Genomic DNA, 23608 nt, shown 5'->3' with positions numbered 1-23608 from the left:
TTTTCCATATTGCTCATAGTACATTTGTGCTTCTTTCCATATTTTATAGATGAAGACTCTGACAATCAGGAAAATAAATATCCCCACAAAGCCACAGAGCTAGTTGCCTGTGGAAACAGGATGCACGCCCAAGTAGGCTTACCTGACTGCCTTGCTCTTTCCCAAACTTCAGGTTTTTTCGTAATCAGCCATGATTTACGTGCAATCACAAACCACTCTTTAATTGATTAAAAAAAAATCAATCCTGCTTTTTAAAAAAGAGTAATCACATTTATTTATAAAAGAAACCTAATATGGCTACGTATATAATTTCCTATGTGTAGAAGGTAACCAAAACAATAAATATGGTACACATAATAGGTTAACAAATTCTGGCCAGAAACTATCATCTGTAGCAGTCTCTGGACCTGAAGTCTGCTCTTTTTTTGTTGAAAGGGGTAATTACCAGATGTTGATAGACGTTAAAGATCTATTAGCACTAAATTGAGTTTTCCCCCCCATGAAGAGAGTCACTGTAACCCGTGCTGTGCCCAGCCGCCATCTGCAGTCATCTCGAATACCCTGTGGTATTTTTCCTACCCTTTGGGAAGCCCTGGCCTATCCTACAGCGTTTCTTTCCCTCTGCACAGTGGTAAAATACACATAATTCTCCAAAAGTCCTCCACACAGCTTTATGTGACTTGGAGTTGGGGGCACATCAAATCTGCAGTTATTACCAGTAATCATATCAATCACACTTCGATTATTATTGTTATCTGTGATACCTGAGGTTTTATGGAACACTTCTAGGTACATTAGCTACATTTATTATTACTATTATACTGGTAAAGTATAGCCTGGCCTGTTAATAGAGATTTCTGGGTGATATTCAGCTGTATGAACTAGATTATGCAGTAATTTTAGGTTTACTTTATACTGATACATTAGTTTTCTTTTGGAGAACGCCATACATTTTCAAATACATTATCTCATTTTATCCTCCCTGCATTCCTTCAAGGTGGGAAGGTACAGCCATACATCTTTTTTTAAAAATGTCAAAAGTCAGGCTTAAAAGGGTGCTTTCATTTAGGCTTATACAGTAGTCCAGGGTCAGGACTAAAACCATGCCTCCTGGTCATTAAGGAATTGCAACAGCATTGCATTGTGCAGCTTTTCTGATGTGTGGAGGACACATTAGGGTCCCAGGATTTTCAAAGTCCCATCGGTCCTTTGCTCTTGCCACCCCTGCAGAGTGCATGGCCTGGAGATCGAGGGCAGGGACTGCGGGGAAGATGCAGCCCAGTGGATAACCAGCTTCCTGAAGACACAGCCCTACCGCCTGGTGCGCTTTGAGCCTCACATGCGACCAAGAAATTCCCACCAAGTCATAGATGCGTTCCGGCCCACGGATCAGGTGAGAAGAAGTCCCTTGGCTATAGCCTGTGGGGTGTCCTGTGGAAGGAAGGCTTTCTCAGTGGGTGACGGGTAGTCAGCCTACAGCCCAGCAGCCCACAGGCCTCATCTCTGGGATGAGCACAGTTCTGTCGTTTTGCCAGACAGCTCAGCTGGGATGACAGTGGTGGGGTCATGAGCAATAGGCAGAAATAAAGTCCTTCCTATGCGAGTATTATTTGCATTTCTTGATATGGAGGTCTCTTGCATTTGTGCCCATGTGCACTGACCTACCTGTTTGTGTACATTCTGGTGCCAATGTGCCAATGTGGTTTCACTGTTCTATGTAGAATATCATTTTTAGTCTATTTTGTAATTGTGTATGGTGTGCAGACTTTTTTAAGGTTTGGTTTTAATTGTGTGTCAGATTACAGTTGTACAAATGGGTGTGAATATGGAGATGCATGTGCTTAAAATTAGACTCCCCACTACTTTTACGAAGGCCACTAAAAAAAATGTTGGTCAACATAGCTACTTAATATTTATTTGTGAGTTGCATAAAAAATAAGTATCCATGGAATTGGTGAACATTTTTATCAGACATAATGAGATTATTAAGTCTAGCCACCATAATAAAAAGTCAAGAAAACAGAGGTGAAGTGGTTTCCCTAAGGGCACTTGGATTTGAGGCCAAGTTCTTTTCATGCCACAATGCAATTTCTGTCATCTAAAAGGTTGTTTAAGATTTCTGAATCTCTGTGGGTTTTCTTTAAAAAGAACAGAAGAAATACTTAGATTATTTGTGCATGAAGGTTTCCTCTGAGAAGTTTGTGTGCCACCGATTATAACAATTTCTATTTCTTTTTCAGATTGCTTACCCAGATGCCAGCCCATTCTTGATTCTTTCTGAGGCATCTTTGGCAGATCTCAACTCCAGGCTAGAGAAGAAAGTTAAAGCAACCAACTTCAGGCCCAATATTATAATTTCAGGATGTGGAGTCTATGCAGAGGTAATGCTAGGTCTTACTTGCTCTTTACCTTGGATTTTATGTTTTGTTTTTTTTTTAAAGTATAGGAGTCTTAGGTATTGGATTAGATTATCCAGAAGGATGCATTATTTTTTAACACGTTACCACACAACAGTTCAGTTTTTAGGTTTACTGAGCACCTAGGAAGTGCAGGCCACTATTTGGAGGATTCAAATCTGGATAAGGCAAAGACACTGCCATCAAGGAGGCAAGTCAGGGTCTGGGCCTTCTAAGGAGAATTCCAAGTGAGCAGATTAGTTTTTGAGTCAGATTTACTTAGAATAGAATACATGATCTGTGCAGGTCATGGAATAAAGAAATGTGCATTCATGTCTTGTTAAAGATGGGCTTCCTGTTCAGTAGATGGCCCCCTTGGAGGAGACAGACATTTTATGCCATGGTTGCCAGGTTGGAAGGTTATTGCATGCAATCTGAGATGACAGTGACCTAAAGTACTTCCAATACCATCTTGAATCCAACTTCAGATGTCTACATAGTGGCAGGTAGGGTCCTGATGCTTGGCTTCCAATGTTCCACATGTTTCTGGAAGCAGATTTACCTTCCTAACTGTCTTTGGATATTTCATTAGATTCCCTTCTTAGTCCATAATTAAGGCAGAATTTGATGACCTTGAGGCTTGGCAGGTGGCATCCAGCTATGGGTAATCGACAGATGGACTAGACTCAGATGGAAATTCAGGAGATCTGATTGTGTCTCATTTGTATATGGGAAGGGAGAGGGAAAGGGGTCAAGAAAGTGATCCTTACCTCTGCCCATTTCCTGGTGTAACAGGGGAGAATAGAGTCCAAGCAATGAGTCCTAACCATTTATACTCAGGGGAACTAATTATGTTTTTTACTTTTGCCATGAGGGGCAACAAGATGTGCTGAATGAAAGAGAAGCAAACAGGGAATTTGATTGCCATAATCAACCCGGAGGATGTGAGGTCTTGTTTCAGCTCCATCACCAACTTCTCTGTGATTTTTGCAATCCTCTAAGTCTCCTTTAACTTGCCTGGCAAATGGTATGAAAGTTATTATTCCTATTTTACAGGCTTGAGGAAGTGAGACAGTTGCCCAAGATCACACTGCAGGAAGTAGGGGAGCTGAGTCTCCTCCACAGGCCAGAAGGAACCCCGAGGCTTCTAGGTAGTACGTTTGGGGTCAGGATACCTGGATTCTAATCCTCCCGCTTCAATATGTGGCTGTACAACCCTGGACAAGTCACTGCACTCCTTGAGGTTTTGGCTTTTTGAAGTCATAAAATGCAACAAATTTCAACTGCCCCCTTCCCTGACGGGAGTTGTGAGAATTAAGGGAGATGACTATTTGTGGAAAAGCTCTAAAGCATCTAGAGTACCATAGGAAGGCAGGGAATGGTTTCATTCTTGTAATCAGGGTAAAGCAGCTTGGCTCAGACAAAAGCTTTCTTACTGATTGATGTTCACGGCAAGCTTTTTTTCTCCCTGGTGTGAGTTGTGAGCTTCTTGCTGAAGCATCACCCCAGGTCTCAGTGAAGACAGTTCCCATTCCAAAGTTCTGAGAGGTAAGATGAGGCCCAAAATAGGATTTCAGATCCAGGAGATTTGTTTGAACTGAATCTAGCCCCAGGAGGCTTTTTCTCTCCAACTCTGAGTGTTTTAGAATCTGCATTGGGAACACTTTGTATTTTAGGTTGGTGTTGATACAACATGGTGGCTGAGTTGGCCTCAGTTTTTGGATATGGTTCAGTTATCACACAGTGAGTTAGTGCTCCTGTGTCCCGTGCACTGTGAATAGACATATGGGAAATGATAATCTAACAAGTCTAGTTGCTTTTCCTAAGGAGTTAACAGTCCAGGGTGATCAAACAGCTAATGGACCTTTAGAGCCCTGTGCAACAAGGGTTGGGAAGGTGCGAGCTCCGGTGTTAGGCGAGCATCCAGAGGGGCGCAAACACGGACAGCAGGGGGTGGCAGAGGGGCTTCTCAGGGCAGGGTGGTGCGAGCCTGGGCCAGAGCACCTGGGGCTGAGGCCTTGGACCCTTTCTTATCTCTGTTGTTCCAATTTGTTCCAGCTGCCAATATGCAAAATACCAGAAATGGATGGATTTTTTTAAAGGGGGTTTATTCGGTTACAAATTACAGTCCTAAGGACATAAAAGTGCCCAAATTAAGGCATCAACAAGATGATACCTTCACTGAAAGAAACCCAGTGAATAATATATGAATTTCCTAACCGGAATCCTGATTTTTCGTCTTTTGCGCCCCCTGTTGGAAAAATGTACTTAGAACAGGTTGTGACTGCTCTAACCTGTGCCCAGCTTTTTGGGCTGTCTTGCAAAAGCGTGCAATTGAGAGGCCTTCTTTATGATTAGAAAAACAAAAACAAATAAACAAAACCCTACAATACATATATCAAGAAAAATACATACTCTTAGAAATAAAATTCTGAGTTTGCAACTGTGTCTTCAGCTAGTGATCAAAGAACTCAGATCTTCACCTTCAAACCTCACGCGGCACCACTTCCCTCTGAAGGACAGAAGAATTCAAGACTATATTCAGATGTCTGCGGTCGGGGTTACTGCTTCTGGGGGGAGGGGCGGCCGGTAGCCGAGCCCTCAGCTCTCGGGGCTGCTTAAAGGGTACCGGCGGCGGGGGCTCTTTCCCGGAGGCGAGGGCGAGGCGGAGGACTTGGCCGGGTCCTCGGCGAGAGGCGTGCAAGGTGTGGAGGGCGGCGATAAGGACAAGACACTCTTCATCCAGTAGGAGTATGCGCCAAAGAGGCTTTATTCAGGGGTGATCACAGGTTATATAGGCTGGTAAGAAGGGCAGGGCTGGAAAGGAGGTGAAGTAGCCTTAAATGGCAATATTGAAGGGAGAGGGGCTAGGATTGGTTCTGAGAGGACGCAGGAGCCGTTGCAGCGGGCGGGGGTTGTTCTGGCCACGGTGCATGCGCGCTGGCGGTGGCAGGAGTGGCCTTGGCACCAGGGAGTGAGTGGGTAAGATAAGGAAGTGGGGAAAGGGCAGTTGGGAGAAAGGCGGTTTCCTCCGGCAAGCCTCCCCTGCCAGTGGCATTTTGGGTGAGGAAAAGGGAGCTGCCCTGACCTCGCTCCCCAGGCTCGGGGGGGCTGCAGAGGGCACTCACGCCCGTACCTACTACCCTCCCCAGGGGGTGATATCAGGTCCCCTGGCCCAGGCCTGGCAAGCCGAGGTACAAGCTCAGCTACCCGCAGATGTCCTTTATCTTTTCAGTGCCCTCCAATTGCTGCTTCCTATGCTGAAAATCTCCTTACCCTTCTTTTGTGTCTCTCAAAATCTCCAACCTTGAAGAACCTGTTCAGATTTCAGCTGTTCCATGAAAACCTCCCTCTGACCAATCTGAAGATTTTGTTCCTCTAACAGTTAAACCAACACATGGCATGCCAGCTTCTAGTGGTTTCCTAGTTTTTTTTTCTGGAAACTTAAAAAAGTTTATTGATCTTTCACACACACACACACACACACACACACATCTGTCTCCCCTGCTAGAATTGAGGGGCTCAGTTCATTAATTTGATTTGTCTTGGAAAGTGGGCACCACTCACCTAGCCCATAGGCAAATGTCTGGAGCATAGGCAAATGCTCCAGAGAAGATGCAAAAGAAATAATGCTATTGGTCCCTGCTCTTGATGTGCTCATATTTAACCAGGGGAGACACAAAATACATATATGCAGTGACTTTTGGGTCTTAACACACATGGCCTAGGCACACACAAAGAGATCTGTTGCGATCTGGTGTGCTTGCCCAGCTCAGGTATCATGGGATTAATCAGGGAGGCTTCCTGAAGGAGGTGAGTTTTGAGTTTCAATCAACTCATGTGAAGTCCCTACCCACGTGTGTCAGGATAAGGGCCAGAAGTGCTCAGGTGCGTCTGTGCTTCATCCCCTAGGATTCTTGGAAGGAGCTTCTTATTGGTGACGTGGAATTGAAAAGGGTGATAGCTTGTTCCAGGTAAGGCCCTTCCATCCTTCAGGGGGCTGGGGGAGGGCCATTGCACTGCAGCCTTTGTATGATGCTCTGTATGTGTCCAGGTGCATTTTAACCACAGTGGACCCGGACACTGGTGTCATGAGCAGGAAGGAGCCCCTGGAAACCTTGAAGAGGTATGACTGGTGGGTGGGGTCTCATCCTTGAATTTATGTGCCTGGGACAGAAGCAGCTTAGTATTTGTAAGAGGGAGCAGGGGAAATACCCCACCAAGAGGGTCTTGAAGCTAAGTCCTAATGACTGGGTAATTTGGGAAGCTCTGGTCACTAGGATCTCTGTTTACACAGATAATTTTATTGTTCACTTTGAATCCATTATTCAAAAAGCCAATCAAAAAAGAAAACAACATTGTTTAGACACATTTTGGCAGTATAGACTGAGTATTGGATGGTACCAAGAAATGTTATTAGGTCTGATTAATAGCATTGTGGTTATACAAGAATGCCTACACATTTTAGAGATATGTATTGAAGAATATAGGGGTGAAGTGGCATGTTGCTGGGATTGGCTCTAAATTATGTTAGCACAAATAAATAAATAAACAAAAGAAAATGTTCAAAAATATTGTTAATTATTGAATCTGGGTAATAATTATGTGGTGGTTCATTACCTTATTCTTGCTACTTTTATGTTTACTTTAAAATTTTTATGACAAAAATTTTAATTGAAAGACACAATTACAGAGATAATTTTAAATTGTGTGGAATAGTCAAGGTATAGTAATTTTTGAAAAGCTGATTGCAAAATATCATGTAGTAGTGTTTATTTTTGTTTTTGTTTATTTGAGTTTCAAAATATATAAACACTCATGAATAGATAAATAGCTGGAAGGCTGTTAACCAAATGTTGGTGCATTACTTCTGCTTAAAAATTAAAAAAAATTCACGATCCATGCACTGCAGTGATGTCCTGGGCCCAGGATGTTGCTGGAACTCTGAGATGGAGCATGTTAATTGGATCCTCTCCCACACTGAATGCAGGGGCACAGGCAGGTGTCAGGTCTCTGCAGCTCAGAGACCCTTGGCTTTGATTGTGATGTGGCATCCTCGAGTGTCACCGTAGAGAGGAGAAGGATGGCAGGGAGGGTGGTGACATTTGCTTTGGGCAAAGCCCAGGAGGACTGGGAAAGTCATGCAGTTGAGGGGGTGGCCATCGCCGTCTTGCGATACCACCATCAAGAAAGAGCAAATTGAGAGGAGGCTGTGCTTGGGGGTTTGTGGGCAGGACCCACTTCCCCTGGCGTGTGAGTCCTGCCACCTCCCCTTCCTTCCACCTCTCACCAAGCTCTTGGTCTTTTCCTAGGCCGACAATTTAGTCTCTTTGATTAGCATCAGTCCCTTCTTGCCAATTTTGCTGTCCCAGGAACTTCTGTGCGTCCCCATCCCTGGGAAGGCTGAAGCCCGGGGTTGTATGCTGTTGTCCACCTCTGGGCCTGATGTCTCCGGTCAGCATTTGTAGTCCATGGAGACAGGTGTCCTAAGATGAGGTTAGGAAGGTAGGCGGCTGGGAACCAGGGGCCGTGCCACATGGCTGGTAGAGGGAGATCAGAGTGAAGTCTGACAAGGGAGATTGAGGGGAGTTAAGGTGATGGGGGTGGGGTGGAACTCAAGGAATTCTTGAAATGAAGAGCTAATGGCTGTTTTGGATGTGGCACCGAGCACTGAGTGTGGGTCTGCAGGATCATTCAGAGAGGGAGCTACAGGCCAGCCTCAAGGCAATGTCACCATTTTGACAGATGTTGCATATCTCTTATGCTCAAGATAACACTAATGAACATTTCCTCAAAAAGTTAATATGATGGTATACTTAACATTTGTACATTTCACTCTATGTAAATTCTACTTTAAAAAAAAGAGTAAGTAAATTTGAACTCCAGGTGATGGTATGCAAAGTGTTCTGTTTAGGGTTCAAATGTACTGATGTCTTGTGGCTTACTTGAAATGCAAAAGAAAAAAAAAAACAACAGAAAACCATGATAGACTGATGGATAAAAATGTGATCAAAGAAATATAGAAAAATGTTGAGTGCAGAATTCAAGTGGTTGCCACATAAGTGTTTGCTGTTAATTTCTTTTAACTAGTTTGTACATTTGAAATTTTTCGTAATAAAATTTTGGAGTAAGGAGGTGGGGAGTTATAATATATTTGGCTGACACTTTGGTGAGAGGAGCAGAGTTTTGAGCAGTTGCAGTGACGGACTCTAGCTCTCCTCGAAATGCACCCAGCCGCTCACCACCAGGGCCAGCCAGGGCTTCAGTCTTCCTAATTTCCAGTGGCCACAGCTACAAGGGGGAGAAAGGCAGGGAGGGGTAGTGGGAAGAGCCCTGGAGCGGGGGCCGGGAGATCTCTCTCTGATGCAGACCAACCGCTGGATCATCAGCAAATTGTCACTCACTCAGGCCCTGGGTGTTCTTCCTGATAAAATAAGGGGGACCAAGCAGGACTAGAGAGCTGTACATGTAAATCAGCAAAGCAATTTTGGGAATTGGCTGGCATTCTTTGTCACCCTCTTGTTCTCTCTCCCTGTTGTGTGTTGCTTCGTGTCTGACATCTTTTGCCTCTGAATTTAGAAAGTGCTCGCAGAAACGGCCTCCTCAAAGCACTTCGTGTGTTTGGGCTTGTTCTCTGCGTTTTCAGCCCCTCCTCCGTTTGGAAGCCTGTGTTTATAGAAGAAGGATAATTGACCCCAAACACAGAGCGAGGGCAGAGAGGCGGGTAACTGGGAGCCCGCGCCTCTCCTGATCGTCTGCAGGCTTTATGCCGCCCAAGCCTCCAGCCCTAATTGCTTCTAATGCCCCGGGAGACAGTGCAGCCAGCCTAGGTGTCTTCTCCTATCTCTTACTGAGATTTAAATTGCCATAGATGTAGTAATTTATGTTCTCCCCAGGACAGGCGGTCATAAATTGGGAAGACAAAGGCCCAGTCGCATCCCATAAATCACAGAAAGCGAAGCGAACGGTGCTGTCGACAACAGCCTGTCTGCTCCTGGGCAGGATGCTCGGAGCCCCACTGCTTTCTGTCTTTCTGTTTTTCTGTCCTTCTGTCTGCTTACAGTGCCCAAGGGCTTCTGCTGCTGCTGGAATCCAAGTTCTCTGCAGTGACACCTCCGGTGTCCGAATCTTACCTGCTGCTGTTGGTTGCCCACAGGCAGAGCTCAGGGTGGCAAAGCGATGAGAGAAAAAGAAATACCACCAGCACTGAGGGACAGCTGTAGGGTACGGGGGAAAGGCACCGTGGAGCCTTTGTCTGTCAAATACCCACAACGGGCCTTTCTGGTGATGGGAAAATGTGAAGATGGAATTCCCCTCTTCTCTCTGAAGGGACAGTGACTTACACACTCATCCCCCCGCTTGAGAAGTGGCTGGAGCCTATTGTTACTTCCGTAGCACCTTGCTCCTTTTAGAAATTAATATGGCACATTTACTTCATAATTCTCAAAAGTAAATTTTGTTGGATGCAGGAAGGACACTTTGCTACTAGCCCCTTGTGTAACTCTGTGCTGGGCTGAGCTGAGGCAGAAGGGGATAGCAGTGGGAGGGGACAGGACCCCTCTGGCTCTGTCACCCTCCAGATGTGTGACACTGTCAAGTCACTTAGCTTCTTGGAGGCTTGTTTTCTTTATTTACAAAAACTGGATAAATAATACCTCTCCTGGTATATTCTCCTGATTGATGGAAATAAGGCAACAAATATTATTTTATGTAAATGATATAACACTATTCTCAATGACTATGTATACTATGGTCATCAGTAGTCCCAGTTTATAAACTTTACTTCTTTGGACAAAAGGCGAACCCTGAGGATACTTTTCTCCACTGTGTAAGACTAGTAAATGAAACCAAACCCACGTCTGCTCAGTGGCCACCTTCTGTGGTTGTGGCATCGACATGGCACCTCTCCTTGGAGTTTTACAATGCCATCTAATTCTTAACTTGATCATAGTGATAGTATCTCTTGAGGCCTCAGAACTGGCCAGCACCCTGGGTGACTGTTGCCTCATGATCTCTAGTGGAGCAGAGGAGCAGTGATGGGAGATCCTGTCTCTGCTGGTGGCCTGGACATTGACTAGTAAATGAGTACGCCAGGCAGGGTCAACAGTGAGCAGCCCTCCCTCATTTGTGCATACCACTTTAGAGTTAGCACAGTGTTTCCACTGGCAGTGTACCCTTTTTAAGAATGGGCACTTCTTTCTAAGCTAAATGAAATGCCTTAGGCCTTCTTCACATTACAGTAGCTGAAATTTATTCATTCCAACATAATTTTTGTTTTTTAATCACAGAAGATCTTTGTATGAGACAATATTTTGTTTTCTGTCAGTAGAACAATGCTGGGTGTGCCTGAATTCAGAGGCCATTTGCAATACCTCTTCACTTCCACCAGGGGTCACTAACGCTCTCATTTAGTCTTCCCACCAACCTGGAGGGCCCCGTTAGTGGGAGCTGGAGGTGCTGCAGGAAGTTGGTGAGGGCTGGTGGGGCAAACCTGCAGCGTAGACCCTGGGCCTGGGGGGAAGCCTGATGGGCTGGGCCAGCCAAGAACCACTTCTCCAAGCTTCTGGCTCTTCCTGTCTCTACTCCCAGACAGCAAACTGCTTTTACTACTTCCCTCTCGCCTTTCACCCCCCTCAATTTAAAAGGGTTGGCTGGTTGGGGGAGGAGGGGGGTGAGTGTTTATATGTGTGGTTGATGGCAAGGATCAGGGGAAACCTATGAGGGGCTAAATCTTTTGCAGATGAATACATTACGAAATCCCCCAATTCTTCCCAAGCCTGTGCTTTGCCCCAAGTCATTTTCATGTACTCAAGAGATATATAAATGGCCAGGGATTACATTACGGGTGGCAAGAGCCTTGACCATCGAGGCAGCCAGAGCTGAGTTCTGGCCCCACCCTGTTCACTTATGAGATTTGTGATCTTGGGCAAGTCAGAGTTACTCCTGAGACCTACCAGTAAAATGGAGGTAATGCAGATTTCCACATTAGCTTGCATGCAAAGATTTTTAAAAACTTTCAAGAGCTATGGAAATGTTTGATGCACAGAATGCCAACTCTCAAAGAGCTGCGGACCCTAGGCTTGGCAGCAACAAGAAATCCCAAGCCATAAAAGTAGAGGCCACCTCCTACAGACACAGAATCAACGTGTCCTGGTACTGCATGCTGACAGAGGAGAAGGCAGCCAGGAGGGATGTGTGGGCCCTCCGCATCCAAGGTCGTTGCAGAGACCTGAATATGGACCCAGGGAGTGCTCTTGGCAAGGCTGGGCAGCCTGGATCAGCAGCTTGTTTTCACTCATTTGTTTCTTTACTCATTCATTGTTCATCCAAGACTTTTTGAGTGGCTGCAATGTGCCAGGCCGTGGAAATACAGCAGTGAACCCAACAGACATGGGACCTGCCCACAGGGGGCCTTACGGTCTTGGGGAGGAGCGGAGAGTCTCCAGAAGAAGGTGCTAGATTTGACTCTCCCTTTTCTCATGATCAATTTCTAACAAAATTAGAATCAAGTTGTTGCAATAGCTTTTTTTTTTTTTAAAGCAAGGTGGAATGAAATTAATGCTTTCTATAAAAATTTTTAAATGTAGAAATGATACAAAATTGGGGTTAGCTTAAATGAGAAACTGAAGAAAAACTTTCTTCTGGGGAGGGGGGTGGGTAGTGGTGGATCTTACCATGTAATTCCCATACAGGTGCTCAAATGCACTCCTCCTGGGGTTTCTTGTGCTTTCTGCCTGGGAGTGTTTTACTCACCCATGCCTTCATACGTTCAACAAACATTTGTGGTCACCAGTTACATAGAAGTCTGTGTTGGGGGTGAGCAGCACGAGGGAGTTAGATATAGTTCCTGCTCTCCAGGGACTCCTCATCTTGTATAACAGATACAACTTGTGCCCCGACACCACAGGACAGAATGTGAATGTTCAAGGGGCCGAGAGAATTGCGGAGGGGGAAATTACTCCTGGCTGGGGGATCCAGGGCTTCCTTCCTGGGAGATGTAGCATTTGAGTTGGGCCTTGAGGAAAAGGTAGAAGTTTAATGCTTGGAGAACTGGAGGAGGAGCATTCCACAGGAACCACAGAGGAATCTCAGGGCCAATAAAACACAAAGTGAGGTGAACACACTTTGAGGATCAGTGGAGTGCTGCATAATTTCATATAAGGAGCAGAGGGTGACAGGTTTGGAAAAGCTAGTTAGGGCCAAGCAGAGGGCCTCGCACGCCAGGCTGAAGAGTTGGAATGTTATTGTCCAGGTGCTTGGGAGCCACTGAAGGTGTCTGAGCCTAGCAATGGTAAGACCACAGCAAAATTAAGAAAGTAACAGTGTAGTGAAAACGATGAATTGAAAAGGGGAGAGAATGAGGAAGAGAGATTGGTTCGGTTAGAATACTCTGAGCATATTTGAAGCAAGATTCACGTGGGAATTTGCTAATTTGCTAATTCAAAAGATGTTGTGCAGGAAGAACCTCAGGACTTGGCAACTAATTAGCTATGGAAGGTGAAGAAAAAGATGTAAATTATGACCGTAGGGCTCCAAGCCTGTGTGACTGGTGGGACCATAGTTTTAATGACAGAAATGGAGTCAGGGGAAAAGATGCCAAGGAAAAGGGAGGTGATAAGGTATAACTAAACGCATTGAGTTCCTAAGGCAGAAAAGGAGCATTAACAGAGAGAAAAGCTATGGGCACATGACCACTGGTTACCGATCTGCAGTTCGTGCACTGGGCAGGCTGTTCACTGTGTAACTCCAGGAGATGCGGTTCTCTCAGACTTTGATGGCAATGGCACTCTCAGGACTGCAGCATGGCAGCCCTGTGTGGGGTGAATATTTACGTCAACCAAGAAGAAACTAAATGCTGTTTGAGCTCTTGCTTCTGTTTGGCTGCAGCTCACCATGATCTTTCTCTTATTGCAGTTATCGCCTGTGTGACCCTTCTGAACGAAAGAAATATGGAAAATCACCTCTCTTTGGACAGTATTTTGTTCTGGAAAACCCAGGGACAATCAAAGTGGGAGACCCTGTGTACCTGTTGGCCCAGTAATGGGAACCCTATCTCATGGAATATCAGCCTTTTAAAAATGTCCTCAAAAATAACACTTGAAGCAGTGTTTGGACCTGACACCTCAGCATTTTCTTTAGATCTGTGATTTCCAAGTTTTCCCTCTTTTGGACTTCCTCAGGTCTCAGTGCTTCTGGTGCCCCAGTGCACAAAGTAAAGCAATATAGTATCGATAACTTAGTAGGACTTCAGTAAGTCACTTAGATAAGACAGGATTCCAAAAAACAAAAACAAAAAACCCTGCTTAATTATGACTGCAGAATAATTAATTCTCCTTTTTTTTCCAATCACTTACCCCTTAGGGAAAGAGAAAGAGTGAGAGGGACAGAAGAATATTCGGAAATGTTTTATAACTCCTCTGCATGGTACATGCAGTGGAAGTTAATCAGCTCCCCGGATGGGGCTGGAGTGACATTTTACTTTTTTCTATCACTCATCAAGCCCCGTGATAGTTTTTGAAAAGGAACAAAGAGCTGACAGTCCAGAAGCGTTCCGATGTTACTTTCTCCTAGATCTTGGATTAGGCACTATTGTTTCTCAGGCAGTGTCCATCAGGATTTGAGAGCATGCAGCACCTCTGGGCTGAAATTTTAGGGTTGACAGTCAACCCAGGAGAACAGTATTGCTGCCAGACTCTGATCTGGATTGTGTGAGAAGCAAGACCAACCAGCAAAAACTTGCTTGCCATGAAGCAAAATATCAAAAATATTCCACTTTTGGTTATAAACTTTTCCAAAAATGTGAGAGTGAACATGGCACCTGGGAGGGAAGGGCCTCTGATCTGATGCTGTCTGAGATGTCATTTGATGTTTCCCAAGGACATATTGGTGGCCTAGTTAATACCAGGGCAAAAAGAAATGGTCTAAAAAAAGAAGTTGCTACCTACTGGTGCTGAGTGACGTCACAGCCCATGCTGACGGAAGATTGAAAAACACCTGTTTTAATTTTCTATCCTAGAATTGTTTTAAAAGGAAGTAGGATGACCTCCAGGTGCTCAGTGCTTCTCTGTCATAGGTATTTTCTTTCCTGCAAGCTCTCGTGAAGGTGGCTGTGCCGTCATGGTGTCCCCTGGATTCTTGCTGGTCCTATCAACCCATGACTGGGTGCTCCTGCTCATATTTAGGGTGAAAAGTTCTGAAGTCTGGATGAGAAGAAATGTGATTGTGTGATTTGAAATAAATCACAGGATTTTTTAAAGGAGAAAAGGAAAGCATGTGTCTGTTCCTTTACAATCTAAGTTTTCTACTACTTGTAACTCCAAAATATGATGGAATATATCTTCCATTGACATTTTATCCTTTGATTGTATTAGGAAGTGGGCTAAATCATTCAAAAATATTTCAAAAACTGGAAATAAACAGAAGCTACTTTGACTGGTTTCAGATCTTACTGACTTCTTTGTAAAAAGTCAGACTTTGAAAGCTGACTGAGGCAAACGGGACAAAACCAATAATCCTGATATCTAACTGGATCTGGGTCTCCTGCAAAGGGAACCCTCTTACATATAGTATCCCCAGGTGCACACCCTTCTTTGTAGAGGTCAAGTAAACTTGCTTTTTTCCCCAAAACTGCGTTTTCACTGTGGTTTAAATAAAAGGGATCAGTAATCATTGGAACCTAGCTTAGCTCTGAGGCAAAGTTACAGGTTAAGAAGTGTGTGTGTATGTTTTCTGGCTGATGAATTATTGCAATTTGCTTTCTGCAAACTTTGCTTGAAGTGGAGAAGTAAAATAATTATCCAAGTGATCTGTAGATTCCCAGTAGATCTACTTTATGCCAAAAGTATAGATAAATTGAGACAAAAATAAGTAGTGTGGCATCACAAATGGGGTTGAATTCACATAGGCTTTAGTAAATGAAGTGAGTGTTGGCTCTCTGAGACCAGCCAGTCCTTAGGGACTGGTCAGAAACCCAAGATCTTGTTCAGTCCTGTTCCTGGGTATTTGTTATGAGTGAAAGCTGAATACCTTAGACCTGAAGTTCTACCTCTCACTAGAAGTAATGTCCACTTCCCCAGTGAGACAACTCCATGCAGACCCTGTCATTCTCTGTGGCCTCGGGACACCTGGCATTGCAGGACAACCCCCAGTGGAAGGGGTACCGGGACACCCTCCTCAATTGGCTGGTGGCCTCCCTCTGCTTGTCACAGTGTTAGGAAGATTCCTGTTTGAAGGGAGAGTTTCCAGTGACCTCTAGGCTCTTGGAATCATTGCTAAGCTTTCTGTCATTGGGGTTTAAAAGCCATTTACTTGTGTTTATTTTATATTTAATGAGTTGGTTATGCCAATGGCAGGGGCGATGTCCCATTTATTTTGGATGCTGAACATGTGCACACAGCTAAACTTGAAATACAGGATCAGGAACTTAGGCCATCACAGACACTCAGAAAGATCTGCTAACAGTAGTGTGTGATGAACATTCTGGGTCAGGCCAAAATATCTCCCCTCCATGGGCATTTCATTCTGGGTGGCAGCTTTGCGCTACAATCACAGTAGCGTATTCCAAAACCAGAGCTGGAGATCTGGAAAACAATAACATGGGAAAGATTCTGGGCAGGCTGCCGTAAGGGCTTGCTTTCACGACCATTCCACAGAGAAAGAAAGACAAAACGAGATGAAAGCAGCAACTTATACCCACAAGGAAAGAAAGAAATCAGGGTGAGCTTAATGAGTGTTAGGCAGTTGTCCCACAAGGGGGATTGCGCTCTCTCTCCTCCTAACCTTAGTGATATGCGGGCAGCATGAGGAGATGCGCTTGCGGGAGGGCTGCCGATTTGGTAGGAGAGTGTGTGGAGGCCAGGCAAGCTTGACCAGCCAAATGTGACTTTGGGAAACCACCTTTGAGGCTGTCACCAACAGTGATGATAGACTGGAGTGTCAGAACACCAAGAGTTCAACAAATTAAAGCAGCCCACCATGACTGAGAGCAGATAGGCCAAACACGTGAATGTGGAGGGCAGCTCTTGAGACAGGTTGGTCAGTGGTGAAGGTGCCACATGCCAACACTGCATTTCCCGAAGTTTTATTGGTTCATGGAATTCTGAAAGTTTTCCTGGGCGGGGGGGTGGTTTGCTCCTGAAAACAGTGTTCCATGGGCCAATAAGTCTGGGAAGTCCTGTGTATCTCACTCCTCGTCAAAGGCAGAGCAGCGTGTGGAAGGCTGTGGGGAGACCTGCCGTAAATAAATCTGCTTGTCTGTGTTTAATTCAACCCCTTCCCAGAGGTCTGTTTTTGACCTTTTGAGAAACACTGCTCTGATTTCATCCAGGAGTGAGGAATCCTGATTAGCAGGTGGTGTATGCAGGGGAAGATGGAGGAGGTTGAAAGCAGCCCTGTCACAGGGAGGAGGCCTCTCTTTGGATGTCCCATCTTGTCTCCTTCCTCTCCCCTCTGAGCTGTGGGAGGGTGGGCCTGGGGCTTAAAAGAGTAAAGGAGGCTGGAGAGGGTGTCTTAGATCAACTCTCCTGTTGTGGGCATTAGGGAGAAACAGCCTTTCTTTAGGCTCATTTTTCAAACCTCCATTCATGGATGGATAGAGTGGATCAGGGCGAGAGGGGAGAACCCAGGCTGTCTCCAATCCCAGCTTTACAACCATGCCACATGATGGAAGTGCCCCAGGATGCTCCATGCACCAGGGAGGTGTTCAATATTTCCATCTGCTAGCCTTCCCTTTCCACTGTAACTCCTCCCTTGTAGAGTTTCTCCCAGCCCATTAAGCAGAATTAACCTGACCATACATATGTAAGCATGTATACTATGATCTCTTATCAGCTGGACAGGCATTGTTTACTTCTGCCGCTTTCTTTGAAATGAATGAGTGAGTTATGATAACATCTAAGGTTACCCAATTTCAAGCAAGGGGAAGACTCTGGCTCAGTACCACAAATGTTCTTGAAACTGGGATAATAAAAATGTATCTGAGGTATCTCTCTGTTGGCTCTCACTGCACTGTCTGTAGAGGAAGCAGCCCAGACCATAATAGCTTTTACCATGATCCTGCCCTCCCTCAAAACACAGCGGTGTGGGGACCAGTGGGGCCACCTGCTCTGGTCCCTTGCTCTGTGGCCTCGCTTAGAAAGAGGAGTTGCCTTAAGCACATAATTTGTCTTCCCAGACAGGCTGTAGGTTGTGTTAAGCAACAGAAAGTGCTGAGAAGTGGCATCCCATCCAGCTTGTTCTCCCAAGGCTAATTTTGATGGGTGGGTCAAGTTCACCCGCATTTGGCTATGGACCAATCTCTTTCACTCTTGGTGGTCCACAGCTCTGTTCCCTTACCTTCCTGGGGCACTCTGGACTGCTCTTCCTTCTAACTCCTGCATGAGGCCCACAGCCCCTGATTCTTTCCTTCTTTCTCTTCTCTTACACCCTTGTACCAATCCTGACCTGTATCTTCAGGAGTCCGGACTCCAGTTCTGGTAGTGCTCCTGGTGATCTAATTCAAGTTTGACTTCTGTCTTGCTCTCTAGGATTTGCCAGGAGTACTGTAAATAAACTGTTGTTGTCATAATTATTTCTGATGAACGTTTTTGCACCTAATGAAGGCTCTGAGAGATTGGGCCTACTTGGTTTAGGGGAGGGGCACTTTCTAGATGACTTTCCTAACAATTAGAGTGGCTTGTTAGTCTGAGGCCAGGACGGCCAAGGACAGCTGGAGAGCTCTTCTTTGCAAGCAGCTCTGGTTAACATCAACCAGGAAAGCTCTTTGTAAACACATGAATAATTGATCGTCCAGCGCTCACATAGCTACCGCGGATCTGAGCCCATATGACTCATTTGCGAGCCATTCCTGTCGTCTGGATGCCATAACATTGGAGGAATGATGATCGTTTCTTGGAGGTTCTTCTGTGGCCAGACTTGCCAAGACCAAGGCTGTAATGGTTTGTTATGATGACCTTTGTTATTCCATTAGGGCTCAATTGCTTTAAAAAATGATGTGTGCATACTTCAGGAACGTTTTTACCCTTTACGTTGACCTGACATCATAGTTTATATTACAAAATGTATTAATGACAGAGGAGTGTTTTCATGTCCCAGGGACAAATTTTAACAACCATAATCTGCCCTTAGTCATCATAAATATAAATGTATTGGTCAAACAGATCTTGTTAATGTGGCCAAGATAAATGCAAGTCTATATTTTAAGGCAGTTGAAGTCCTAGAGAATATATTTGGAGCTTTTTGTGAGGCTAAGAGATCTTGTAAGCGCGCTATCAAAAGTCTGAGAAAATTCACGTTTCCCCTCTGGTTTTGAGTTGGACAGATACAAACGTCTTGGGGATGTTGAGTAAGATTTTTTACATAGTTTGCTGGACTCCATTAATGACTGATGGGGTGAATCTTAGTTCTTAAAGCCGTATTCTTCTCTTGTGCTCACAGGGCTTTTGAAAAGAAATAAAATAAAGATTTCAAGTCTGAGCAATGTGCTGCTTAACCAACATTTTCATGAGTTATCCTGTGTCTTACAATTCTTATTTTATTATTCCTGCCTTCCAACCCCAACAACATCTTGCTTCCCTAAGGGACGAGAATCCCTTTTCTGCAGATGTGTGTCTGACATTTTGCATCATTCCAGTTGGCAATACATATGTCCACAGACCGTGTTTTAGACATGAGCTGTAAGATGGGGTGACAATTAGTTTTCTGTCCATTGTGCTGCACTCTGAGAAGTGTTGACCTCTATTGGTGGTGTCCATGTTTTAAGCTTCTTGGGTAGAAAATAAACACTTGGTTAGGGAATCCTTTTTTTTAGAGAAGTTGTAGGTTTACAGAAGAATCATGCAGGACAGAGTTCCCATTTACCCCCCTCACATACACAGTTTTCCCTAACTATTAACACTTTGTATTAGCATGGTACTTTTGTTACAATTGATGAAACAATATTATTATAATTATGTTATTAACTATAGTCCATAGTCTACATTAGGGTTCACTGTGCTGTACAGTCCCATGGTTTTTAAAAATTTTTATGGTAACATAAACAACCTAAAATTTCCTATTTTAACCACTTTCAAATATACATTTCAGTGTTGTTAATTACATTCACGATGTTGCGCTACAATCACCATCATCCATTACCAAAACTTTTCCATCAGCCCAAACAGAAACTCTGTATCCATCTAGCAATAATCCCCAATCCACCCTTCCCATTCCCTGGTAAACTGTATTTTAGTTTCTGACTCTATTAATTTGCTTATTCTAATTATCTCATATCAATGAGGTTATACAATATTTATCCTTTTGTGTCTGGCTTATTTCAATCAACATGATGTCCTAAAGATTCATCCCATGTTGTCACATGTATCAGAACTTCATTCCTTTATATGGCTGAATAATATTCCATTGTCTGTGCATACTACATTTTGTTTAGCCATTCATCTGTTGGTGAACACTTGGGTTACTTCCACCTTTTGACTATTGTGGATAATGCTGCTATGAACAATGGTGTATCTGTTCAAATTTCTGTTTTCAATTATTTGGGGTATATACCTAAAACTGGAATTGGCAGGTCATATGGTAATTTTATGTTTAACTTTCTGAGGAACCACCAAACTGCACCATTTTACATTCCCAGCAGCATTAGGGTTCTTATTTCTTGGCATCCTTGCAAACACTCTTTATTTCCATTTTTTTTTTTTTTTTTTTTTTTAATAATAGCCATTCTAGTGGGCATGAAGTGGTATCTCATTGTGGTTTCAATTTGTATTTCCCTGATGGCTGATGATGTTGAACATCTGTTCGTGTGCTTACTGGCCATTAGTATATCTTCTTTGGAGAAATATCTATTCAAGTCTTTGCCATTTTAAAAATTGGGTTGTTTTTCTTTTCTTAAGTTGTTTAACAGTGTTTTATTTTGACCCATGAAATTGTGATTAAAGCATGAATGTCTCAAATGCTACTCTCTAAGAGAGCAGACTATTTATGGAGGTGAGTTCATTTCCCCTAGATATGATAAGCATCAGGTCAAAATTCACTCCACATCCATTACGGTCACCCAGCAATGACAGCTGAGCACCTGATTTAAAACAATTTGTCCTTCTTCCCTCAGAACCCACTGAATCTTCTGTGATCTTTGGCAACACCAAGTATTTGGTGTTAGGAACAGGATTTTGCCTGGGATAACTCCTTTGGGGCTGGGGATTTATTTATTTTCTAAATATGATAGTGTGAAGACAGTGCTGTGGTAATCTCCATGTTGTTTTAGCTTTTTGAGCTTTTAAAAAGTGAGGCACATCAGAGACTTGGAGTTGAATTAATGCAAAATCTAAGCCCCTCCCTGGAAAGACATCCCAGGTTGCAGCTGCTGAAAGAGCCCCAACCCCACCTGCTTATCTAGAACCCCCACCTCACCCAGGCTGCCAAGACCCCAATCCCATTCAGGTTATTAAGAACTCCAATTCCACTGAGAACATCAAGAACTCCAACCCCATCCAGGCCAAAAAGAAACCCAGTCCTACCCAGGTCATCCAGAATTCCAACTCTATCCAGACCATTAAAAACCCTTCTTGCTGAGACTAAAGATAATAAGAAATTGAACTTTAATGCCTTTGAACATTCCTCTGCATGTGTATGAGACAATTAACTTCAGACTTTAATTTCTTACTTTAACCTCTTGAGACTTTAAATTGTAGAGGAATTTATCTTTGGGAGTTTAGTTTTGAATATTGGGAGGGTGCTTATATAAAAATGTAGAACATCATATTGTTGGTATTTCATTATTGGAGTGCATTTGCAATATTGTTTGACTTCATTCTAATAGGTTATAGAGGTCAATGTGGCTGGAAATAATTTGAGAAGGAAAATAGAACAGAACATGCATTTTCTCTCTTGACTATAGAAAGGCTGTGAAGAACATAATGTACTGTACTGACCCATTTTAGAACTTTCTGGAGCAAAAGTCTACACCACCTGCCAGTGGTCCCTGAGGATCTGCAAAGGAGCAGTAGCTGGTTAGGGGTGGAAGCAGTCCTGTTCTGACAGTGTGTTGATTGCCTCTCTGAAGTTGTCCCCATTTCCAGTTGACCGTAGGCATAAAGGTTAAGCACAATGGGATCAAAGAACAAAAAACTGGGAAATTTGGGAGTGGAGGGGAGCACCCTTCTTTTCCCTGGTCTCATGTATCCAAATGAAGATTAATTAATTAGCCTTGGTCCCTCTCTGCCTTCTCTCATCTTCTCCTTTAGGAGAGCTCTGATTGGTAAATTTGGGAGTAGCAATTAGGCTCTGCTCTTTCTCCTTCCCCTTTATCCTTAGGTTCTGCCTGCCTCCAGTATGATGGGACTCTGGTTCTTTTGGGCCACTTGGCAAAAAGACTCTTCCCTAGTTGGAAGAGGCCTGCAATTGTCCAGTGCTGTATAAGGCTGCATTGATAAATTCAGTATTGGGATTCAGTATTAGACTTTCCATTGCCTCTTTATTCCTAAAGTTTATCAGTGATATCAGATAATAGAGCAGATATTTCAATCTTAAAAATAATCCCCCAAAACAAAACAATAGGATTTTTATCTAAAACTATGTCTACATCCTAATTGTGCATTCATAGCATACCATAAAGTCTGCAAAGCACTTTCATCCACTATATGCTATTTGATCTTCCTGACAATCCAGTGAGGTAGGATGGATGTGAAAGCCTTTTGTAAGCTGTTTCAGTATTATAATCACGCTTACCCCTAATGCAGAACTAATGTCACTGAAGTTCAAAAAGGTTAAGTAATTTGTCCACATAGTATGTGATCAGCTAGAATTAGAACTCAAGGCTTTTGCCCCTTGGTAACTTGCTGCTGAAAAATAAATTGGCAAGAATTAATTCAAAGAGTCATGCTATCTTTAACTGGAAACTGGTATGACCCTACAATCTTGTTTCCAAGCATTTGTTTATGACTTAATGGGAAATTTATAGACAGATCTGTCTTGAGCTTTCATGACTATTGGAATCCCCTAGAGACCTCATTTAAAGTGGATATTCCTTGTCTGACTTCCAAATATCTCTATTTGGTGGATCTGCAGTGAGACCTACAAATCTTCACTTTTATAAGGAAGCCAAAACCATTCTAAACTTTTACCTGATTTGCTGTAGACCAAGTTCCCACTCACTACTTCTCACCCCACAATAATGTTGACTTTTTTGATGTTGTGTTAAGGAATACTGGAGCAACAAATCCTGGCTTTCTTAGAACAATAGAACACACTAGAATACATCACTCTTAAGCATGGATTTGCCCATTTTGGGCGATGGGTTCACACTGATCCAAATACACCTCCTCTAGCCCTCAGGGGGCTGTAGGCCCCAACTGTGTCTGCACTGGAGAACCATTGTGCCCTGAAAAAAGAGCAAACCTTTGAAGACACTGAACCTACAACCTGAGTTAACTAAGCTCAGACTTTTAACTAATCCTCAATTAGTTAACCAAGGAAGAGAAATGCTTGGGGCTTAAACATTGTACCCTTCTGCCTCATATAGATCTTGTTTGTGTGTGTGTGTGGGGGGGGTGGGGGGTGGGAGTGAGGGTGGGGGATGGGGGTAAATGAGAAAGTTATAATTTTAAAGAATATTTGCTTCTCTTTTTAATTCATCAGTGACTTAACAAATTTACATATAAGAAGGAGGCCCCAAATACAGCACTAATGGTTTGAAGAGCATGGAGCCAAGGTATGTTATCATTTGTTTGTTTATTTTAGACAAGGTAAGAATTGGGAATGCTGATGAACTATTGTCACATTCTCTGAGAGCCTAGTGGGCCAACTGGTTTTCCTCTCTTTCTACCTCCCAGCCACGCTTCAGAGGGAACTCTTTCCATAAGAACTGGAAAAGATCAATTTCAAGCTTCATTGAGGGCTTTAAAACCTTAAACTCTTTTGAAAGTAACCTGCCTCTTAGGAATCTTAGGGCCCAACGCATTGTAGAGATTTTCCCTGGTCTGTGGAATGGCTCCATTATTAACTATGATTACTTAAGTCTCTGAATAGAAGGATGTAATAAATACGAAAGTATTTGTTCTTGTGTGTGACTAAGCAAAACTGTATAACATTAAATCAGATGTTGTTATAAACATAAGAAATGGCACATCTTTTTCCAACTTGGGGCATCATGGCATGAAGCTTCTGGGAATCTGAAAAAGATGTTTTTACATTCTTGCATACCACATCTGGTTTCTGCT

General features: G+C 43.6%; 1 protein-coding gene across 4 annotated transcripts in view; it reads left to right on the top strand.

Annotated features, from left to right (window-relative positions):
* The window catches only part of MTARC1 (mitochondrial amidoxime reducing component 1), a 65096-nt gene that overhangs the window by 7289 nt on the left and 34199 nt on the right, over positions 1 to 23608 (top strand). For 2 of the 4 annotated variants that reach the window (XM_037823433.1, XM_037823436.1), the window contains exons 3-7: positions 1231 to 1393; positions 2241 to 2381; positions 6309 to 6370; positions 6451 to 6522; positions 23028 to 23100. In XM_037823433.1, coding sequence (XP_037679361.1) covers positions 1231 to 1393; positions 2241 to 2381; positions 6309 to 6370; positions 6451 to 6522; positions 23028 to 23076 — 487 coding nt within the window. In that variant the 3' untranslated portion in view covers positions 23077 to 23100. Of the gene's footprint in view, positions 1 to 1230; positions 1394 to 2240; positions 2382 to 6308; positions 6371 to 6450; positions 6523 to 13310; positions 14832 to 23027; positions 23101 to 23221; positions 23420 to 23608 lie in introns of those variants that run through there. The other 2 variants (XM_037823440.1, XM_037823431.1) reach the window with 2 other exon arrangements.

This window comes from Choloepus didactylus, chromosome 2 (genome assembly GCF_015220235.1).
Source record: "Choloepus didactylus isolate mChoDid1 chromosome 2, mChoDid1.pri, whole genome shotgun sequence".
Lineage (NCBI taxonomy): Eukaryota > Metazoa > Chordata > Mammalia > Pilosa > Megalonychidae > Choloepus > Choloepus didactylus.
Note: the sequence above shows the minus strand (reverse complement) of the source record. Positions and strands in the feature narration are given on the sequence as shown.